Below are 16969 nucleotides of genomic sequence, written 5' to 3'. Positions count from 1 at the left end.
AAACAGACACCAGTCAGAAATTGCACATGGTGGTCACTCCTCTTTGGAAGGACATATGAGTCTTTAATACACGTGTGCGCTCTCTGATTCTTGAAGAAGCAGATGGGACACGACACACAAGGTAGAAGCTCGGCTCTGCATGGAAAGCTAGTTTACTTTGCAGGTGTTTTCAGCGAGCAGAGGCAGAGCTGAATGCTTACATATACTGCATTTTCAATATTTCCTATTCTTTGCAACACAGTCGAAACAGTTCTACCATCACTGACATCGACTTATCATTTCACAGAAAGAAGCAAAACGTTTAAAACTTGCACAGGATCCGATATTCACCAGGAAAGCAACATGCTACTGCACAAAGCTTATTTTTCAAGAGGCAATGGTTCCTGTCATGGATCATCCAGAACTTCTGATACCTTCATGACAGGAAAATACAGACTGTGGTCAACACTGATTCAAAGCAGCAATGTGAACGTATGTAACTTAACACAAATATGAACATACTGGACATGAATCATAGGAAACATGGAACATGTTGTTTTTTTTTCATCCACAGCACCGGTTTCACAGTTTCACAAACGCTACAATGATTAATCAAATTCACAATCTTTAAATAAAGGATATGAACACACACACGTGCACGTCTTCACACGTGAGTGCACAAGCACACATGGTGTAGGGCTTTCTATAAGCCTGTTGTGACAGGGCTTTACGGAGCACGTCTGACGGTGGCCTTTCATGTGCGGCCAGAACCCAAACTGGGCGCCCTGGTTGAAATGTCTTTAACCAGTGCTAATATACACTATTAGCACAGCACGATATTGCACAAGCATTTTTACCTCTAGCAAAGAGGTTATGATTTCACCCATTTGTTTCTTTGGTGGCAAGATTATACAAAAAAACAAAGGATGGGTTTCCACTAAAACTTGGTGGAAGGATGGGTTAGGGGTCAGAGGTCAGGGAAGGACACACTACATTTTGGTGCGGATCCAGGAACTTTTTTCACTTTCCATAGCGAGATTAGGTTTTTCAACATTATCTTTGATTTCCTCAGAGAATAATTAAAGCATATTGATGATGAATTTATCATAAGCAGACTGATTGTGCACTTTACTGAGCGTCATTCCAGTTATGTATTGTCATTATTTTATTTTTCATTGATTTATCTTGTCTGTGTTGTCTTCATCATGTTGCATCACAGCAATCCGCTCTAGAATTGCATCAGGCAAGTAGGATATCATTTAAAATCTAGTTTAAATTGTACAATTTGAATAAATGGTTCAAGGGTAAAAAATATATATTTGAGAGAAACACACATTTACACATTCATGAATGAGCTTCAGTTCCTCAGCCGTCAGAGAGCAGCTCTCTGCAGCAACTTAAAAGTTAAAAAATTTAATTCAAGAGTTCCTAGATTAAGCAGCACTTTTTACCCTAAAGTAGCAGATTCAAAATGAATTTGATGGCACGTCGACTTGGAACAGAGAGACTGTCAGTCACTCTCACACCCACTCCTCACACTGAAACCGACTTATTCTATGTAACTTTGGTGAGCTGGTGTGTCCTCCTGTGAGAGGTGTGGAACTGACTGACAGTCGCAGTCATTATCTACTCACTACTATGCTGATGGGGGGGGGGAAGAGCGTTTGAGTCCACAAAACTGCATTGCAGCAGATTCCAATACAATTGAAGTAACAAGTGACCAAAATCGACATAAAAAACACAACATGCCTCTATACTGCTCGTCTGGTGTCATCCAAGTGTCCACAGGCTCCGACATTCATATTCAACTCGAAACAAGGGAATTTCTAACGAGTTCTAAGCTTAAAAATACACAAGAAGTGGCTAAGCTAGCAGACGATAGCATTTCCAAACGTCCCTTTGGGCTCGTGGACACTTGGATGACACCACACGAGCATGTTAGGGTTTTTTTCTGTTATTTTATTATGTCTGAAGCTTTGGTCACTAGATACTTCACTCGTATTGAATTACACTGCAACACTGTTTATCCCTGAGACTCCTTAACTGTTTTATGAACTCAAACACTTCACCCACCCCTCCATCGGCACAGAGACCAGTAGATTATGAGTGAATTTTCATTTCTGGTTGATCTATCCCTTTAAATTGTCAGGATCAGGTCCAGTGAGTTAAAGAGTAATACCGAACCGTAGACCAGTTAAACAGAGGTAGAATTAATTCAATAACATAACAATGATAATCAGCCAGGAAACATAAAATTTAAAGAATTCTAAACCGAGGTTAGTGTAGCTTTTACAGAAGCAGCACTTCCTGGGTAAGGAAGCCGGGGATCATGGGTAATATCTACTGTTCAGTTGGGTTCCAGTTTACACGCCACAGTTTGTTAGAGTTTGTTTTTTCTCTATATGGAAACACAGAATCCAACAGAGTAAATCACCATGTGGGACTGCAGGGGGCGCTCTTTCTCCGTTAAAGTGACATAGTGTTGCTTTAACTTCTTCTTTTATATTAAACAGGACTGATATTCTTACAGTAGAAGTTGTCTGATGAGGCTTTTACAACGTGGGGACATCTTTGTAGTCCTTACAGTTTTACTACTAGTCAGTCAAACACAAGAGTTCAGCCTGAGGGTGGGGCCAGAGAAAATAGTTGTTTTGGTCAAAATGCTCTACTTTTCATTAATTGACGCTGTTCTCTATGAACCTCAACTGTACTCTCTTTATCTATTGGCGCAAGATGAGAAGGCTGAGAATCCAAAGTTCATCTTCAGGGCAACATAAACGTCTGAATCAAAGGTTATTCCAGCAGTTGTAGAGGTATTTGGACCAGGAGACCACAGGAGCTCTCAACAAACTGTACAATAGAGTTCAATGTGTGTCATTTGCAACTAGTCAGAGCCAGTTAGGGAGTTCCTCTATAATCCAGTGTCCTTTGTGATTGTCAGGTCGCACACTAACTACCCAGCAACACTGTGTTTGCTACAAGATATGGCACACGGAAAACAGAACATCACAATGTGCAACTTCAAGCTTTGGCAACTTAAATATGTGAGGTAGCAACATAACACGTATATATACATTAAACACACTCTCATTACATATGGCTCTTCCTACCTAGGGTTGAGCTGTTTGGTTCAGATAAGTGGCTTTAGCTGTCTGCGTGCAGAGCAGCATCAGACACCGCCTGCAAGACTTTGGCACTGACGACAACCTGAAAGCTCTGTGAGGGTGAACAGTGTGGTCGCGTCCTGAAGGGGGCAGCATCAGGCCGTTAGAGAGAGAGGACAGTTTGCTCCCAGTTCCTCTTGTTGCACTGGTTCCAGCTATTCTTTGACATCCTTGATCATGGACAGCTGAGAGACGGTCTTCTTGACCCGCAGCGCAGTGAGTCGAGCGGCGGAGTTGGCGTACCAGCACTCCCTCATCACTTTGCCCATTACACGCATCGCCTGGAGAAAAGATCAACATATCATCTCAGATGGACGACAGGCTAAAGACCTTGAATAACAAAATAAGGGCTTTAATTACACAGTACACAGACTCTCCCATTGGTAATTAAAATATCATGCATTAGAACAGATACCAAGGTCAAAATGTTGAAAAAGGCCTTTTGGATAAACTGAAGGTCATCAATCTGAAAATGTGCATTTTGTTCTCTCAAATATATATATTTTTTTACCCTGGAAACATTCATTCAAATTGTATCATTTAAACAACCCTATTTGCACTAGAGAAATTCAGATAATCAACCAACTTTAAACTGTTACCCTATGAGCCTGATGCAATTTTACTGCAGGTGTTAAGCAGCACTATATGACAATACACAACTAGAGTAAAGTGCATCTCTCCACCAAGGCCAAACAGTCCCCTTAAGAAATCCCATTTGAATTAATTCTATTGGGATTTTTATTTGGATCGGCACCAAATTTCACACACTCATAAAAATCGGTCACGGACATGTTGAAAAACAGCCGATCTCGCAATGTTAATGAAAGTGGAAAAACAATCCCTGGACCCGCCCCCCCCCTCAATGATCTGGATACAGACTTTTTTTTTTACGAGTTCTTCCCTGACTCATTCGACATCTTTCCACTTTGTTTCGTGGAAATCTGTCTTGTAGGTTTTGCATAATCTGGCCAAAAGAAAACTAAAAAACAACAACAAACAAATGGACGGGGTGGAAAACCTGCCAAGCTGCCAGGGGGTTTTTTAGATGTTTGATTGTAGACTAGAACAAATAAATGTGTGTGTGATGGGTCTGGGATGGTGGCGGAGGTTTGCACTTAAAACTTCTTTACTATTATTTGTGTGTAATCACAGTATGACAGGGGCAGTTTGGTTTGATGTGGGCCCCCGGGGTCCCTTTTCCCTGTGGCCCCCAAAGTTCTTTGACACACTCCTGACAGTATCTCCCATGAGGCTACACATAGATTGGTTTTCTGTCTCACCTCACAGCTCTGCCACTGGTTGGGAATGCTGGGTCGGAGCTTCTGATCGCACACCACCTTCCTCATGTCCTCGACCGCCGGATCTGAAGGCACAAGGTCGTAATAAGGCAGCTGGAAATCTTCATTAAGTCCTGTTAAGATAACGGAAAGTCAAAATGAAAAATGTGTTTACGATCGTGTTCCACGCACAAGACAGATGATGTCCGGTGTATGAAAAACAACATACGCCTGCACCTGGATCATTAGTGCATGCAGGGTGAGAAACGGACATAACAACTGAGTGTCATTGGGACAAGTACATTTGCATCAGTGGCGTCACAGATGTACTGTTAGAGCCACAATTGTGCGTGTGCGTGTGTGTGTGTTGTTTAAGATACCCCTAATAGAGCATCTTCGGGCCAGTTCCCAGAACACCAGGCCGAGCGAGTAGATGTCCGCTCGCTTGAACGATTCAAAGTTGCTCATATTGATCGTCTCGTCCAGAATTTCTGGGGCCATGTACCTGCAGAGGACAAACTGATTAAGGTCTAATGTAACTCTCACATCTCCTTCATTAATTTGAGAATGAGGGGTTGTTGTAAATCTCTCTCCCATGTTCTCTGAATTCTGAACTGCACAACACATCATCATCTTCTAAATATGGAGCGGCCGCAGAAAAACAAGCAACATTTATCAGATGTCATGTCCCTGCAGACGCCAGGTTCCTGTTTTTAATCTATTCAATTAATTCAAAACATGGTGACGTGAGAGAAATTCAAAAAGCAAATGTAAATTTTTAGAGGAATGAAAATTTTTGCAGCATCAAATAAAATAGCAAAGAGCTTTCTTTGTGTGTGTGTGTGTATTGCCGTGGGATGCATATCAAACCTTTTGGTTCCCACTCTGTGGTTGGGCGGAATGTCGATGGTGTTGGTGTTGGAGTCGTGTTTCACGGCCATACCCAAATCCGCGATGACCGCTGTGCCGTTGTTCTTCACCAGGACGTTTTTGGACTTGAGGTCTCTGTGAGCGATGGCAGGTTTCCCTTGAAGAATCAACAAGGAGAGAAATACAGTTATAAACAGGTTCTCTTCCAAGCATGAAAAGGAACCTGTGTCAGCTTCAGGCGTCATAAACACTCAAAAGGTTAACTTTGTCCAGTTTGGGCTACTGTAAAAAACATGGCAGCCTCTTTGGAGAGGACCTGCTCCCCATCTAAATATACTGAAACCATCAGTAGGATTATTTTATATTCAATTTCTGCCAATAGATCCCTTTCACCTTGCACACTGGACCTTTTGTATTTGAATGGAAATTGATGTATTGGATGTTGAAGCGAAGGATGAGTGGATGTGGGTGAGGTTGAGCAGAGGTAGGGAAGTAGAAGGTTGAGTGGATTAAGGGAAGGAAAAAGGTGGGTCTGTAATTCTCAAGGCAAACAGAGTGTAATGAATAAAGTGTACGATAGTGCCAAGCTGAAGACTCACTCATAAAGGAAGTTATGGGAAACAAGATTTAAAAAGATATATTTTCCGATTGCAGCTTCTCCAAAGTGAGGGTTCTCTCTGGAGCCACCTTGGGACATTTTTACTACTTTTTTATATTTTAGACTTAAGGGCAAATAGATTAATTTTAAAAATGTAATTAACAGATGAATTGTTAATGAAAACATAAAATAGCTGCGGTCCTAAATTAGTCTCATTTATCAAACGGACCATCGGAGTGAGAATCTGAGTTATGATAATTCTTCTGTTTTGTCCTTTAAATTCTCTGATATGACGTCGTTGTCCCAGGATTCAGTCTCCTCATCTGACTAAGTGCAGTCTCACCCTGGGTGCCAATGATTTCCATGTGGAGATGTGCCAGCCCACTGGCTATTGATAAGGCCAGGACCACCATGCCCTCCATGGACACCGTGTACCTGCTCAGGTAATCGTACAGGGAGCCGTGCTCGTGGTACTCCGACACCAGCCAGAGCTGAGTCCACAGGCCGTTATCTGCAGCACACAGTCGGGAACACAGTCACATGTTGGGAACAGTGGCAGCACATAACTGTGTATTAGAACTCATCAAGGTATTACAGCTATAGAGCCCGTTACACACCTTTGCTGTCTGCAGCGATGAATCCCAGGATGTTCTCGTGTCGGAGCAGGATGGTCTGATAGATCTCTGCCTCGCGAAACCAGGACCTCTCGTCCCTGGTGGAGAAGATCTTCACCGCCACGTCCTCCCCTCGCCACTTGCCCCGCCACACCTCACCGAATCGACCCTTCCCAATGGTCTCCTGCAGCACGATGGTCCGAGCTATGGTTCTCTGCACCAGCAGTGGCAGACCTGTGAGACGCAGAGCAAATATTACCACCAGGACGGCTAAGAGCAGCAGGGAAAATGTTTCTATCATTAATATATAAATATGCAATCATTACATATTACTTAGCGGCTTTACCAGCCTAGAACAAATCAAAAGCGAGCGTCCCAGCCTGCAGTGCCCTGACCGGTCGAGACAGCTTCTCTCTCACCTGATCCAGAGCCCGAGGTGCTCATGTCGTAGATCAGATCTTGGAGACATTTGTCCCCTGACATGATCATCCGGTCGTCCAGGGCCTCCTCTGGGTCGTGCTTGTGGGCCCGACTGTAGGCACAGTAGTGGCCCGGCACGCCGAACACGCCGAGAAGGACCCCCACGCACAGCAGGCAGGACGGCACCAGGATCACCACCGAGAGCTGCAGCCTGCTCCAGCTTTCAGGTTCTTCCAAAGGCCTCTCTGACAGTAAACATACGTGACACAACATGGCAATGAGAATCAAATCCATATGTAAACTTTTAGAGCATAAATTCATACAATCAGTAGGTTGAGGAGGGGTTTTTGGTCACTGACCTCCCTATGATTGTTGCGGCCCCTGGTGGTCATCGTTGGTTATGGCATTAAGTGAGTTGTTTACAGATTGTGGGTTGAAATCATTCACTCGAGTAAACAATATATTTTATTGGTGTTTCACTCAGGGCTGAAATGTGCTGACAGCCTTGTCTAGCGTACTGTATCACACTTTTCAGACACAGCCATTTGGCAATCTAAAAAATTTGAGAAATTGAAATTTAACAGTTATGGCTGCCAAAAAAACTATTCCCCCCCGAGAGAGCCACAAATAACAATCAACCGATAAATATCATTACTCAAAAAGTGAGATTAAGAGATACAGAGGCACTCTGCCAAAAAAATATTTAAAGTCCTCTCCAAAAAGTCTGAATGTTTTTCTGTCTCATTTTTATCCTCTTGATTTAAAAGATGGAGAGCAGGTGCACTGTGAGTGAGACCTGTAATAAACTGTGGGTTTGGCAAAACAATGTCACCTGGCAGCTCCACCACTGACCTTCATTCTTCATTCTGTGTGGGCGGACAAAGGAGAACTCCACACAAACACAAAAAGCAGAGCTGGTGGGCTCACTGGTAATAATATGAGATTTACTGGTGTTCTTATAACGGTGCTCACAGTGAACAGTAGCACTGTGACATGTACTACTGTTCTAACGGATGGGGAATGCAAAAAGCAATATAAGAAGCAAACTGATAACTTCGGGAGACACCGGGATTTTTTTGAGAAATGATGCAGGAACTACTAATGACTAATATCTCTTTAAATAAGCAAGCATTATTTATTTTTTGTGCCTTTCTCCTTAAATCTCCAGAGCCTGAAATGTCCTCACCAGGAGAGCAACATGTGACATCTGCAGATGACCCAATGTGCAGAGCAACACGTCCTGAACTAAACCACAGTTTCATCAACACATATTTAGCCTTTTACCTAAAAACATATCCTGCCATGTGTCCGACTGGAGCTCGGCTCTTCTCTGGCCGAGTGACAAAAAAAGCTTTTCTACAGACTGTCTGGGACAAAGAGGTGAGCTCAGCATCCATCTCTGTTTCTCAACTTATTGGTTTCGACTCATCTGAGTAAATAGTTGGAAATGACGAGAATAGAAGGAGACAGAAGCTGCAAAACAAGTGAGCTTCCGTCCTGCAGAGAAGCACTGACGGACATGACGTTTCCATGTATGAACAATAAATAACACAGCGCCTGCATGAGCTCATGCACTGACATAGGAACGGACTCATTGTCAGTGTTCTCATTCACAGTCAGCAGCATCACAGCTCCAGGCTGTCGCCCCCGACTCGTCTCATCAACAGTCTGCAGCGCCTCTCACTTTAAAGCTCCTGGATGACCTCTGCATTTTATCAAAGTGACCTTTCTCTGACAATCCCGTCCAACTTACAGTATTTTAGATTGCATACATCAGCAGAGGGAAAAAACACTTAGTTCTCCTAGTTTATCTGGTGTCAAGAATTAAGAATGGATGAAGGGTAAATATAGTCAATGCTTCAAAATGCAGAAAGAGGTGCATGGGTTCTAAGAAACAGGTGTAACACTCAAAATATGACTTGTAGCCAACGGGGGGGGGGGGGGGTCAGGAGCAGTGTTGTCTGTGGAGGAGAGGAGCTCCCTGTACCAAGACTTTAGCCTTTTTAGCTTTGAACACCCTGAACGTGAACACACTTAGAGAAGGTGATACTGAAAAAGCATAAAGTGTCCTTGAACAAATCCGATTTCAATTGTGAATGAGTGATTCAATTTACATCAGCCTTTAAAGGATTTGAGTGACCAAGGAGTCAAACTGGATATACAGATGAACAGTCAAATAAATACATATAACGCATCAACTGAGCCAACGAGTGACCCTTACCGCCCACATCTCCCACTGAGCTGTGTATCCACAGGTGTAAGGACCCCCCCCCCCCCCCACACACACACACACACCCTGCAGACCCATGAGAGGCTTTTAACCCTCTGCAGGACGACAGGCCTGGCAAAGTATTTAATTATAAATCAGGCGAGGGTGAGGATCACTAACCGCCATCCCACAGCCTCTGCCAGATCTGTTATGTCACAGGATCTAGATTAGAAGGATCAGCATCCACCCCGTCTAGCCGGGGCCAGAATGAGTGGGAAATCCCTCACTGATTGAGCTGCTGTCGAGGTGAATGCGGAGACCGCTGTCTGTCTGAATGTTTATTTAAAGACGATCATTAGTGCAGCAGAGGCATAACGCTATTTTCGAACCCACCTTGTGTAGAAATAAAAATAACGATCCTATATCGGACCCGTGTTTACCTGTGTGCAGGTGCAGAGTCTCACTGTTGCAGAAGTCAGTGAAGCAGCAGTTCCTCTTGGAGACGTTGCGGGAGCTGAGGCAGAAGACCTGGCCCTTCATCTCGGTGGGCGACAGGCAGGACTTCACCGTCTCCTGCGTCCCGTCAATCAGCATCACCGAGTTCCAGCAGGCGCCGCCGGAGCTGGTCTCACAGGTGTGGTTGGCGCAGAGCTGACACACACACTTCAGACCTGGAACACACGGCATCAGATCAAGATGGTTAGATGGGTGTCTGTTTACTTTCCAGTAGTTAAGCCAGCAGTTTGTGAAATTGCAAAAAAAAAAAAAGAGAAATAAGACTCAAGAGAATCTGTTTCATCCACTGAATGTTTTTGGTTAATGGTCTTTAACTCTTTTGACGCAGGATGCTCTAGTTATTTAAGGACTCGGCTCCTAAATGCCTGGAGGTGGAGGAACCATTGTAGTGCCTCTTACTTTAACACCCACATAATCTGGTGTTCTACTTGTGAATGCTGTCATGCTTTGTTTGATAACACGTTGAGTGATTGATTGGGAAGGCTGCACTATACCTGCTCACTGGAAATCACTGTGTGAAAGGGCTGTTTTTAAGGTAGCTCCGGTTTTAATAAGCATGAAGCGTCCCAGTATTCTCGAATGATAACTACTGATATTGGTAGTTTTGACCAACACCCCTTCAAAAATCCACATTCAACAACAGTATCTTATTGTGTAATATCCCTTAAAAGCTGACGGCTGCTGGCTGAGGTCTATGCAATGAGTGAAGTGAAGTTAGGCATTTGCAAAACAATTCAATCTTGCAACTATGATATTAAGACATTACAACACATTGTGTGTCTGGAAATTCTGATAGTCTTCCACCAACGCATCTCTTAGGGATTCACTCATGTCAGTTTCACATCTACTTTTAGATAAAGTACATGTTTCAAATCAACATCTGACTCTATAGGACGTTTCGATGCAGTTCATCCTCGTGGGTTTTCTCTCTAGCCAAACACAAACCTTCAAGGAAGCTGACATGTTTTTATGTTTTACAGGAAAATGAAATCCACCAGCTCTGTTTGATTTCGACTTGCATTTAAAAAATAATAAAACGAAATACAAATAACTCTTAGATTTACTGAACTGTGTACATTTAGTTAGATGTGTGAAAGTGGTATTTTTAACCCCTGGAGGCCAATCTCGGTAGACAAGAAAAGATATCAAACTATACATTGCTCAACTGGAAGAATCATAAGGAACCTTTCAGGTTAAGGTCAGCACTCGTGATGTGATGCCTGCCTTTGTAACTCAGCTTTGAATTAGATTTGAATTATCCAAAGCATGGATTCGGCAAGTGAAAGCTGTAATTACTTTGGTCCGAGTTTTAAATGATATCTAAAGATACTAGTCCTTGAGAGCTGCTAAACAAATCTGTGGGAACTGAGTTCAAATGGCTTAAAAGAAAGACGTGGCTCTAAGACTTCCATGTAGCAAATTAATATGAAGCTACTTTTTCTAAAGAGAGAAGCGGGGGAGAACAAGGAGCATTGAGGGTAATTTAGTTCCACTTTATCCTGGGTATTAATGAGCCAATGAAAATAACTTCTACCTTGAAATCATGGCACACAATCCTGAGCACAGTCGTACCTGTTGAACTGACAGTGCTGTCGTTTCTACACAGCCGAGCAATGGAGGCTCAACTTTACTCATAAAGGAACTCATAGTACATCTGTGGGAACTATGACAGCATTCAGCCACCGATTAATCCACATTTGCTTCATGAATGGGGTGAAGGTTCAAGTGAAAATGATCGATGGCCGATGCTCATTGAAATAAAGGAAACTGTAGCACGACCCTGTAGATTTAAGCGATAACTTTTTGCGTTTTCATCAGATTTAAAGACAATTAGAAAAATATAGAATATAATAAACCACTTTATCTTTTCAGGGGCTTCATGGAGCTACTCCAGCAGACAAGCAGGCCACTTGAAAAAATCAGGAGACAGAAAAGAACAGATTTTGATTTCGGTTCAGGAAGAGCCCGACTCACACGTGACTCACACGTGACTCACACGGGACTCACACGTGACAAAAACGTGTTGGATTTTTACCGCATACCTGAGAGTTGCCTGGCAACAACTTTCTCAAGGACGGTGTTGCTCAAATAAAGTTGTTTTTATTTCTGTATCACTGTAACTGAGGAGTAAGAGGGATGGTAGTTTTTTAAAAGCGTCTTTCTGTGTGATGACTGGTAATTAAACTGAACCAATATGACGCATAAAGAGAATCAAAGACAGGGGCAGCCCGTCCCTGAGGCCGGAGGATTACTAACGTTCAAAATAATAGAGGAATGTTTGAAAGAGGCCGACAACAGGCATAAGCGGACGATCACAGTCTTTCAATTACTGCTCAGGTTCACATTTCTCATTTCTGAATAGATTTTTGTAATGGATTTTTTTTTTTTTATAAAGATGTAATAATAATACGTATAAGTACAAGGCTCAGAGGTTTGTGTACTCGCAAAACAATCTATTCTTAAGCAGAAATGAGCTCATATTGCAAAAGGGAGCGATATGAGAGATACAATGAGAGACTATATCAATTCACCTGCGTTACCTGGAATCAGCAGATCTACTGAGGAGCTGTATTTATGTGTTCAAGTTTGCTAAATAAAGAAAAGTATGAAACAGGTCTGAGAAACCTTGGTGTCTTCTGAGATTAACCAAAAGACCTGCTGCTTTGGAAATCTACTAAACCAGCTCCCACACACCTTGCAGTCCAACAGGTGCATATCTCACTTCAGTTCACATCTTTTGTGGTGGATCTCTTTTGACTGCGGCTGCTCGTTTATTTGACTGTTTGCATAGGAAGGATTTGAGTTTTAAATAGCCACTGGAACTTCATTTACAAGGTATAATATCACATAACATACAGCGTTACCACCAAGGAGCCTTCACTGTATAGGATCTAATGACAATGCATTAATGAGTTTGTGTCCCTATTATTTTCAGGACTGCCAATTATATTTCACAATGAATTGTCTGGTCAATAAAATGTCTGAAAATGATGAAACTTGGGAATGAAAGCTCCGGAGAGACGAATGTGATAACTTCAAAATTCTCATTGATTCCAAAGCAGCGTTGAAGAAATCCAAAGAAAGTCACATGAAAAAAATCCTTAGCAAATCAAACACAAATAGAAAATACAATATTTATAGGAAGGGAGATGAAAGAAACTGATCTTACAACACGAGTCCTGACTCTGAAGTGGCAATGAGGAGTAAAGGTGACAATATTATACACTTTTCATTAGAAGATATTTTAAGTGGAGGATTACATGTTTGTTAAAGTCTTTTAAATCCAGAACTTTAACAGCAACAGCAAAAACCACTAAGATTTTGTGCAAGTATATATGTGAATATGTATATGTGTGTGTATATAAGTGTGTATATATGTGTGTATATATGCAAAATGCTATCAAAAATACTTTTTTTACTTTGTATAATCGTTATGCTTTTATTATGGCTTTATCTTTACTATGTGTATATATATATAGTGTGTGTGTGTGTGTATAAAAGCATTAATGTAAATACACATGTGTATTTACATAAAACCACATATAAATACATATAAACATAAATAAATGTGTATATTGTGATTCATTCTGATTGTTTGTATAAGCTAATGAGCCTGTCAAAGTTAAATAAACAAGTGGTTTGCCGTCAGGTTGTTTCTTGATGAACAGAAAACAAGTGATTGAAAAGTGGAGGAAACTTCAGCACACGTTGTTCCTGCAGCTGCACGTGGATCCCACAGACACAGACACAGAGTAACTGACCGCGGGCAGCGCGAGGTGAACGGGAAACCGACCGGGGACCTGTACCTGCAGTCAGCTGGGCGACACACACGAGGATCAACACCGCCTGAACGCTCCGCTTCCCGGAACAACTCATGGCCAGAGCCGCATCTGCCTCCTCCGACCGCAGCGACCAGGCAGCTCCTCTACGGCGACCGCCGCCTGTCGCACATCGCGGGGCCGTGAAGTGTCGTCTCCGGGGCCGGGGACCTGCGAAGCGCGGGGAGGGCTCCAGCTCCGCCTCTGCTGACTGGGGTTTAAAGAGGATTAGCGCTGCGGACCTCTGATAAAGACATGTGGATGAGAGAGAGAGCAGGAGAGAAAGTGTGTGTGTGTGTGTGTGTGTGTGTGTGTGTCACAGCCACTCAACTGCTGCAGTCACACACACACAAACACACACACCTTCTTTCTGTCTGTCTCCTGCAACATGGACCTGACCTATGTCCTCATCTCCCTAACCCTAACCCAGGTCAAATAGTTCAGAACAGGTCCAGAGGTCTTTAAAGGACACATTACATACAAAATAAAGGACAGACACACACTGTATGACACCACTGGGACACACACACTGTCCCAAAGGCAATTGCATTATTACAGAAATTCACTTTCTCCAGCTCCACGTGCACAAATCAGACACTGAGCTGTCCACCTTCTAAACGCCAGGCGAGGTGAAGCAGTGCATTGGCTGATTGAAGTTTCTGTACAAACAACACAGAGAAAACATTTAAAGAAATCGAATTGGAGAAAGAAATTTAAAAAAGGACACATCTGCATAAAAACACTACAGAAAACCCACTTTTGGATCTGTTTAATTATGATGTGCATTTTATGCCTTTTTACTTTCCTCTGCTTTTTAAATCCTCTGTAAAGAAAGTGTATCTGAGCATTGTTCAAAGTGCTATACAAATAGATTGTATTATTACTTTTATGACATTGCAGTAAGCCTCGAGTGTTCTGTTTTTGTGCAATGGCATAAATAGACAGATGAACATGTTTCAAGGTCTTGATCATGAACAACAATTGAAATATTGCTCGTTGCCTCAGACAACACCTTCCCTGTGTGTTGTTGAGTTACAGTGGGATAATTTGACACAACACAAATATATTTATGACTATGTGATTCCATGATATCCTCCAGCTATGTGGATATTGACAGAGAGGGCTTCAGTATTTTGATAATATAGCAGAACCTACTGAACTTGAAAAGTGGAAGTTCTCAGACAAATTTGCATTTTAATAACTGATCAACACCTTTGTGTCTCCTGGCAGTTCTTTGCTCTACCCGTTTTGATAATCCAGCCCTAAGCGCCCATGTGGCTGCAGCAATGCCTCTCCCGGGTTGGGGGAGACGCACTCAGCTCAAGTCAGCAAACTGGGAGAAAACCAGGCCAGGCCGCTGGCTTCCACACAAGAGAGCGAAGGCTTAGAAGCAGCAAAACACTGTACATTCACCTGTGTGCAAAGCTCAACTCACCTGTGTGCAATAAGCTATTTACAGCCAGTCATAATACTCATGTTTCTGCTGCTCGGGGCTCCATGGAAACAGCAGGTGCCAGTGTCACCAGGGCGGGCGGAGGAGTGAACTCTGGGTAATCCCAGAGACTACACGGGCAAAAACACACGAGGGTTAAAATGTTATTTACTGCATATTCTTCGGGGTAGATTACGTGCTCTGGAGAAAGAGCACAGCCTCAGACACCCGGGGGGGGAAACATTTGCAGAGGCTTTCCACTGGATCCAGTTACCTCAGATGTTTCACTGGTTCCAAAAACACCACTTATACTGTAACTTCCGCTCCTAATGAACCAGAAAATCTGTGAAATGTGCGGTAATAAATGAGGTTAGCCATGTAAGTGAGATTTTGGCATCCAAATGCTGTGTTGCAATAGTAATCTTCATCCAGGCCCTGTCAATAAATGGATATCAGGCCACGGCACCGATGCAAGACAAAGGGAATGAAAAAAAACTGGCACTGATATTGATTAGAAGATGTGATGGTGACCATTAAGCAGTTCAAAATAACCCAGTGTCAATAAAGCTGACTTTCTGAAATAGCAGATGTCTAATAATCACGTGTTTGCAGACCTTTGGACTTTGTGTCTCGATTGAATTTGTTGTTAAATGAACGTAACCAACTACATTAAGCAGTGCCAACTATCCAGCTCCCATTCATCAGCTCATTCATAGGGAGTTATTAATCACACAGATTACCGCTCCTCCCTCTCTTTCAGGTACAGAAACACGTGGCGGTTTGAAACTGGTTGGGTGAAACTCCGGATCGAATGACTCTGAATATAAAGTTGTCCACGTATGAGGTCTGGCAGCTGCTGATACATGCGCGCTGGGCGTCTGAGCGCCCAGCAGGCCCCCGCTGTGGTGCTTCTATCATCTGGCCCCGTAAATCTCCTGGCATATTAATCACACCACAAACCATCAGGAGCCTCATCGCTGCTCGGCATCTGCCAAGAAATATCCGCTGTGTACGAAGTCTCACTTTAACAGCTGGCTATGAAAATGCCTGACGCCTCTGACCTTTTCGTCCAAGTTAATATTAATGAATTTCTTACATTATTAGCGCAGAGGCCGAGCATTGTACAGAACAGAAATACATCATTGTGCCGTTTAGAGCATATAAGTAAATGAAACCAGGGTAAACTAACAGTTCTGTCTGTGCTGTAGAACAGAGGCAGCTGCTGAAATAGGGAATTCGGGTTTCAGCTAAAAGGTTTTCATGTAAAATATCCATTTAGATGGTGTGTACTCGATACACAGTACTGGACGTCCAAGGACTTGGATGGAAAGTATAGTTGGTAAAGACTGAAATGAAATAAAGACTACATGACCAAAGTTTTTAAGTTAGAGATGCAATAATAGCGTTTTAATGCCAAAGTCCAGGAACCTAAATTGAAATGTGCAAAGAAACAAACACACACGAGTTTGTCTGAATAAAGGTTCCCAGCATAGTCTGTGTGATGAAGGTGGACGAGTTGTCTCCTCTTCCTCCCACTGTTCAGAAATCAAGCCAAGATATTCCGGATACCAGCGCTGCCATCTTGTGCCGTAGACATGATCTGGAGAAGCCATCGGGGTTAGCGAGGTCCCGCCCTTACACACAACCAATCGGTAGTCAGTCTCAGCCGTCAATCATGATGTTTCACTCCGTTTTTGTAAAATCAAGCATTTAAAACCAACTTACTGAACTTATTAAATCAGCATTTCACCAAACAGTGTGATAAGAACTACCTAAAATGACAGCAACCACCTTTGAGAAAAAAGTATTCAACCTGTACTTTTACTTATTAATTTGGTCCATGTCCCTTCTGCAGACATGGAGGAAGCAAGGTGAATGAGCTGTACTGCAGCCAACCACCAGGTGGTGAACGATAAGCTTTGGCTTCAGTTTAGGGGAGTCATTATGTCGTCCATCTTAATAAACAGTCTATGGTCCATAGCCACACTACAGCCTCAGGCATAGTGGCACTTTGAGCTAAATGCTGATGTGTTAGCAAAAATCATCCAAATCAAGGGCTCATCAAAGTCTAA

The 16969-nt window shown here is 42.8% G+C and overlaps 1 protein-coding gene across 2 annotated transcripts; it reads right to left on the bottom strand.

Annotated features, from left to right (window-relative positions):
• Positions 1–1918: 1918 nt before the first annotated feature.
• On the bottom strand, positions 1919–13523 carry LOC128455884 (activin receptor type-1C). 2 transcript variants are annotated; one of them, XM_053439835.1, is made up of 9 exons: positions 13454–13523; positions 9547–9802; positions 6922–7133; positions 6506–6736; positions 6232–6399; positions 5291–5447; positions 4801–4925; positions 4424–4554; positions 1919–3424 (listed from the first exon to the last, which is right to left on the bottom strand). In XM_053439835.1, exons 1-9 carry the CDS (start codon positions 13521–13523, stop codon positions 3299–3301), a joined length of 1476 nt encoding a protein of 491 aa, XP_053295810.1. In that variant the 3' UTR covers positions 1919–3298. The 2 variants fall into 2 exon arrangements, with proteins under 2 accessions (XP_053295810.1, XP_053295809.1); XM_053439834.1 differs by having other exon boundaries at positions 6922–7167; positions 9572–9802.
• Positions 13524–16969: the final 3446 nt, after the last annotated feature.

The sequence above is a fragment of the Pleuronectes platessa genome, chromosome 14 (assembly GCF_947347685.1).
Source record: "Pleuronectes platessa chromosome 14, fPlePla1.1, whole genome shotgun sequence".
Lineage (NCBI taxonomy): Eukaryota > Metazoa > Chordata > Actinopteri > Pleuronectiformes > Pleuronectidae > Pleuronectes > Pleuronectes platessa.
The sequence above is the reverse complement of the archived record's forward strand: the minus strand, read 5'-3'. Positions and strand labels throughout refer to the sequence as shown.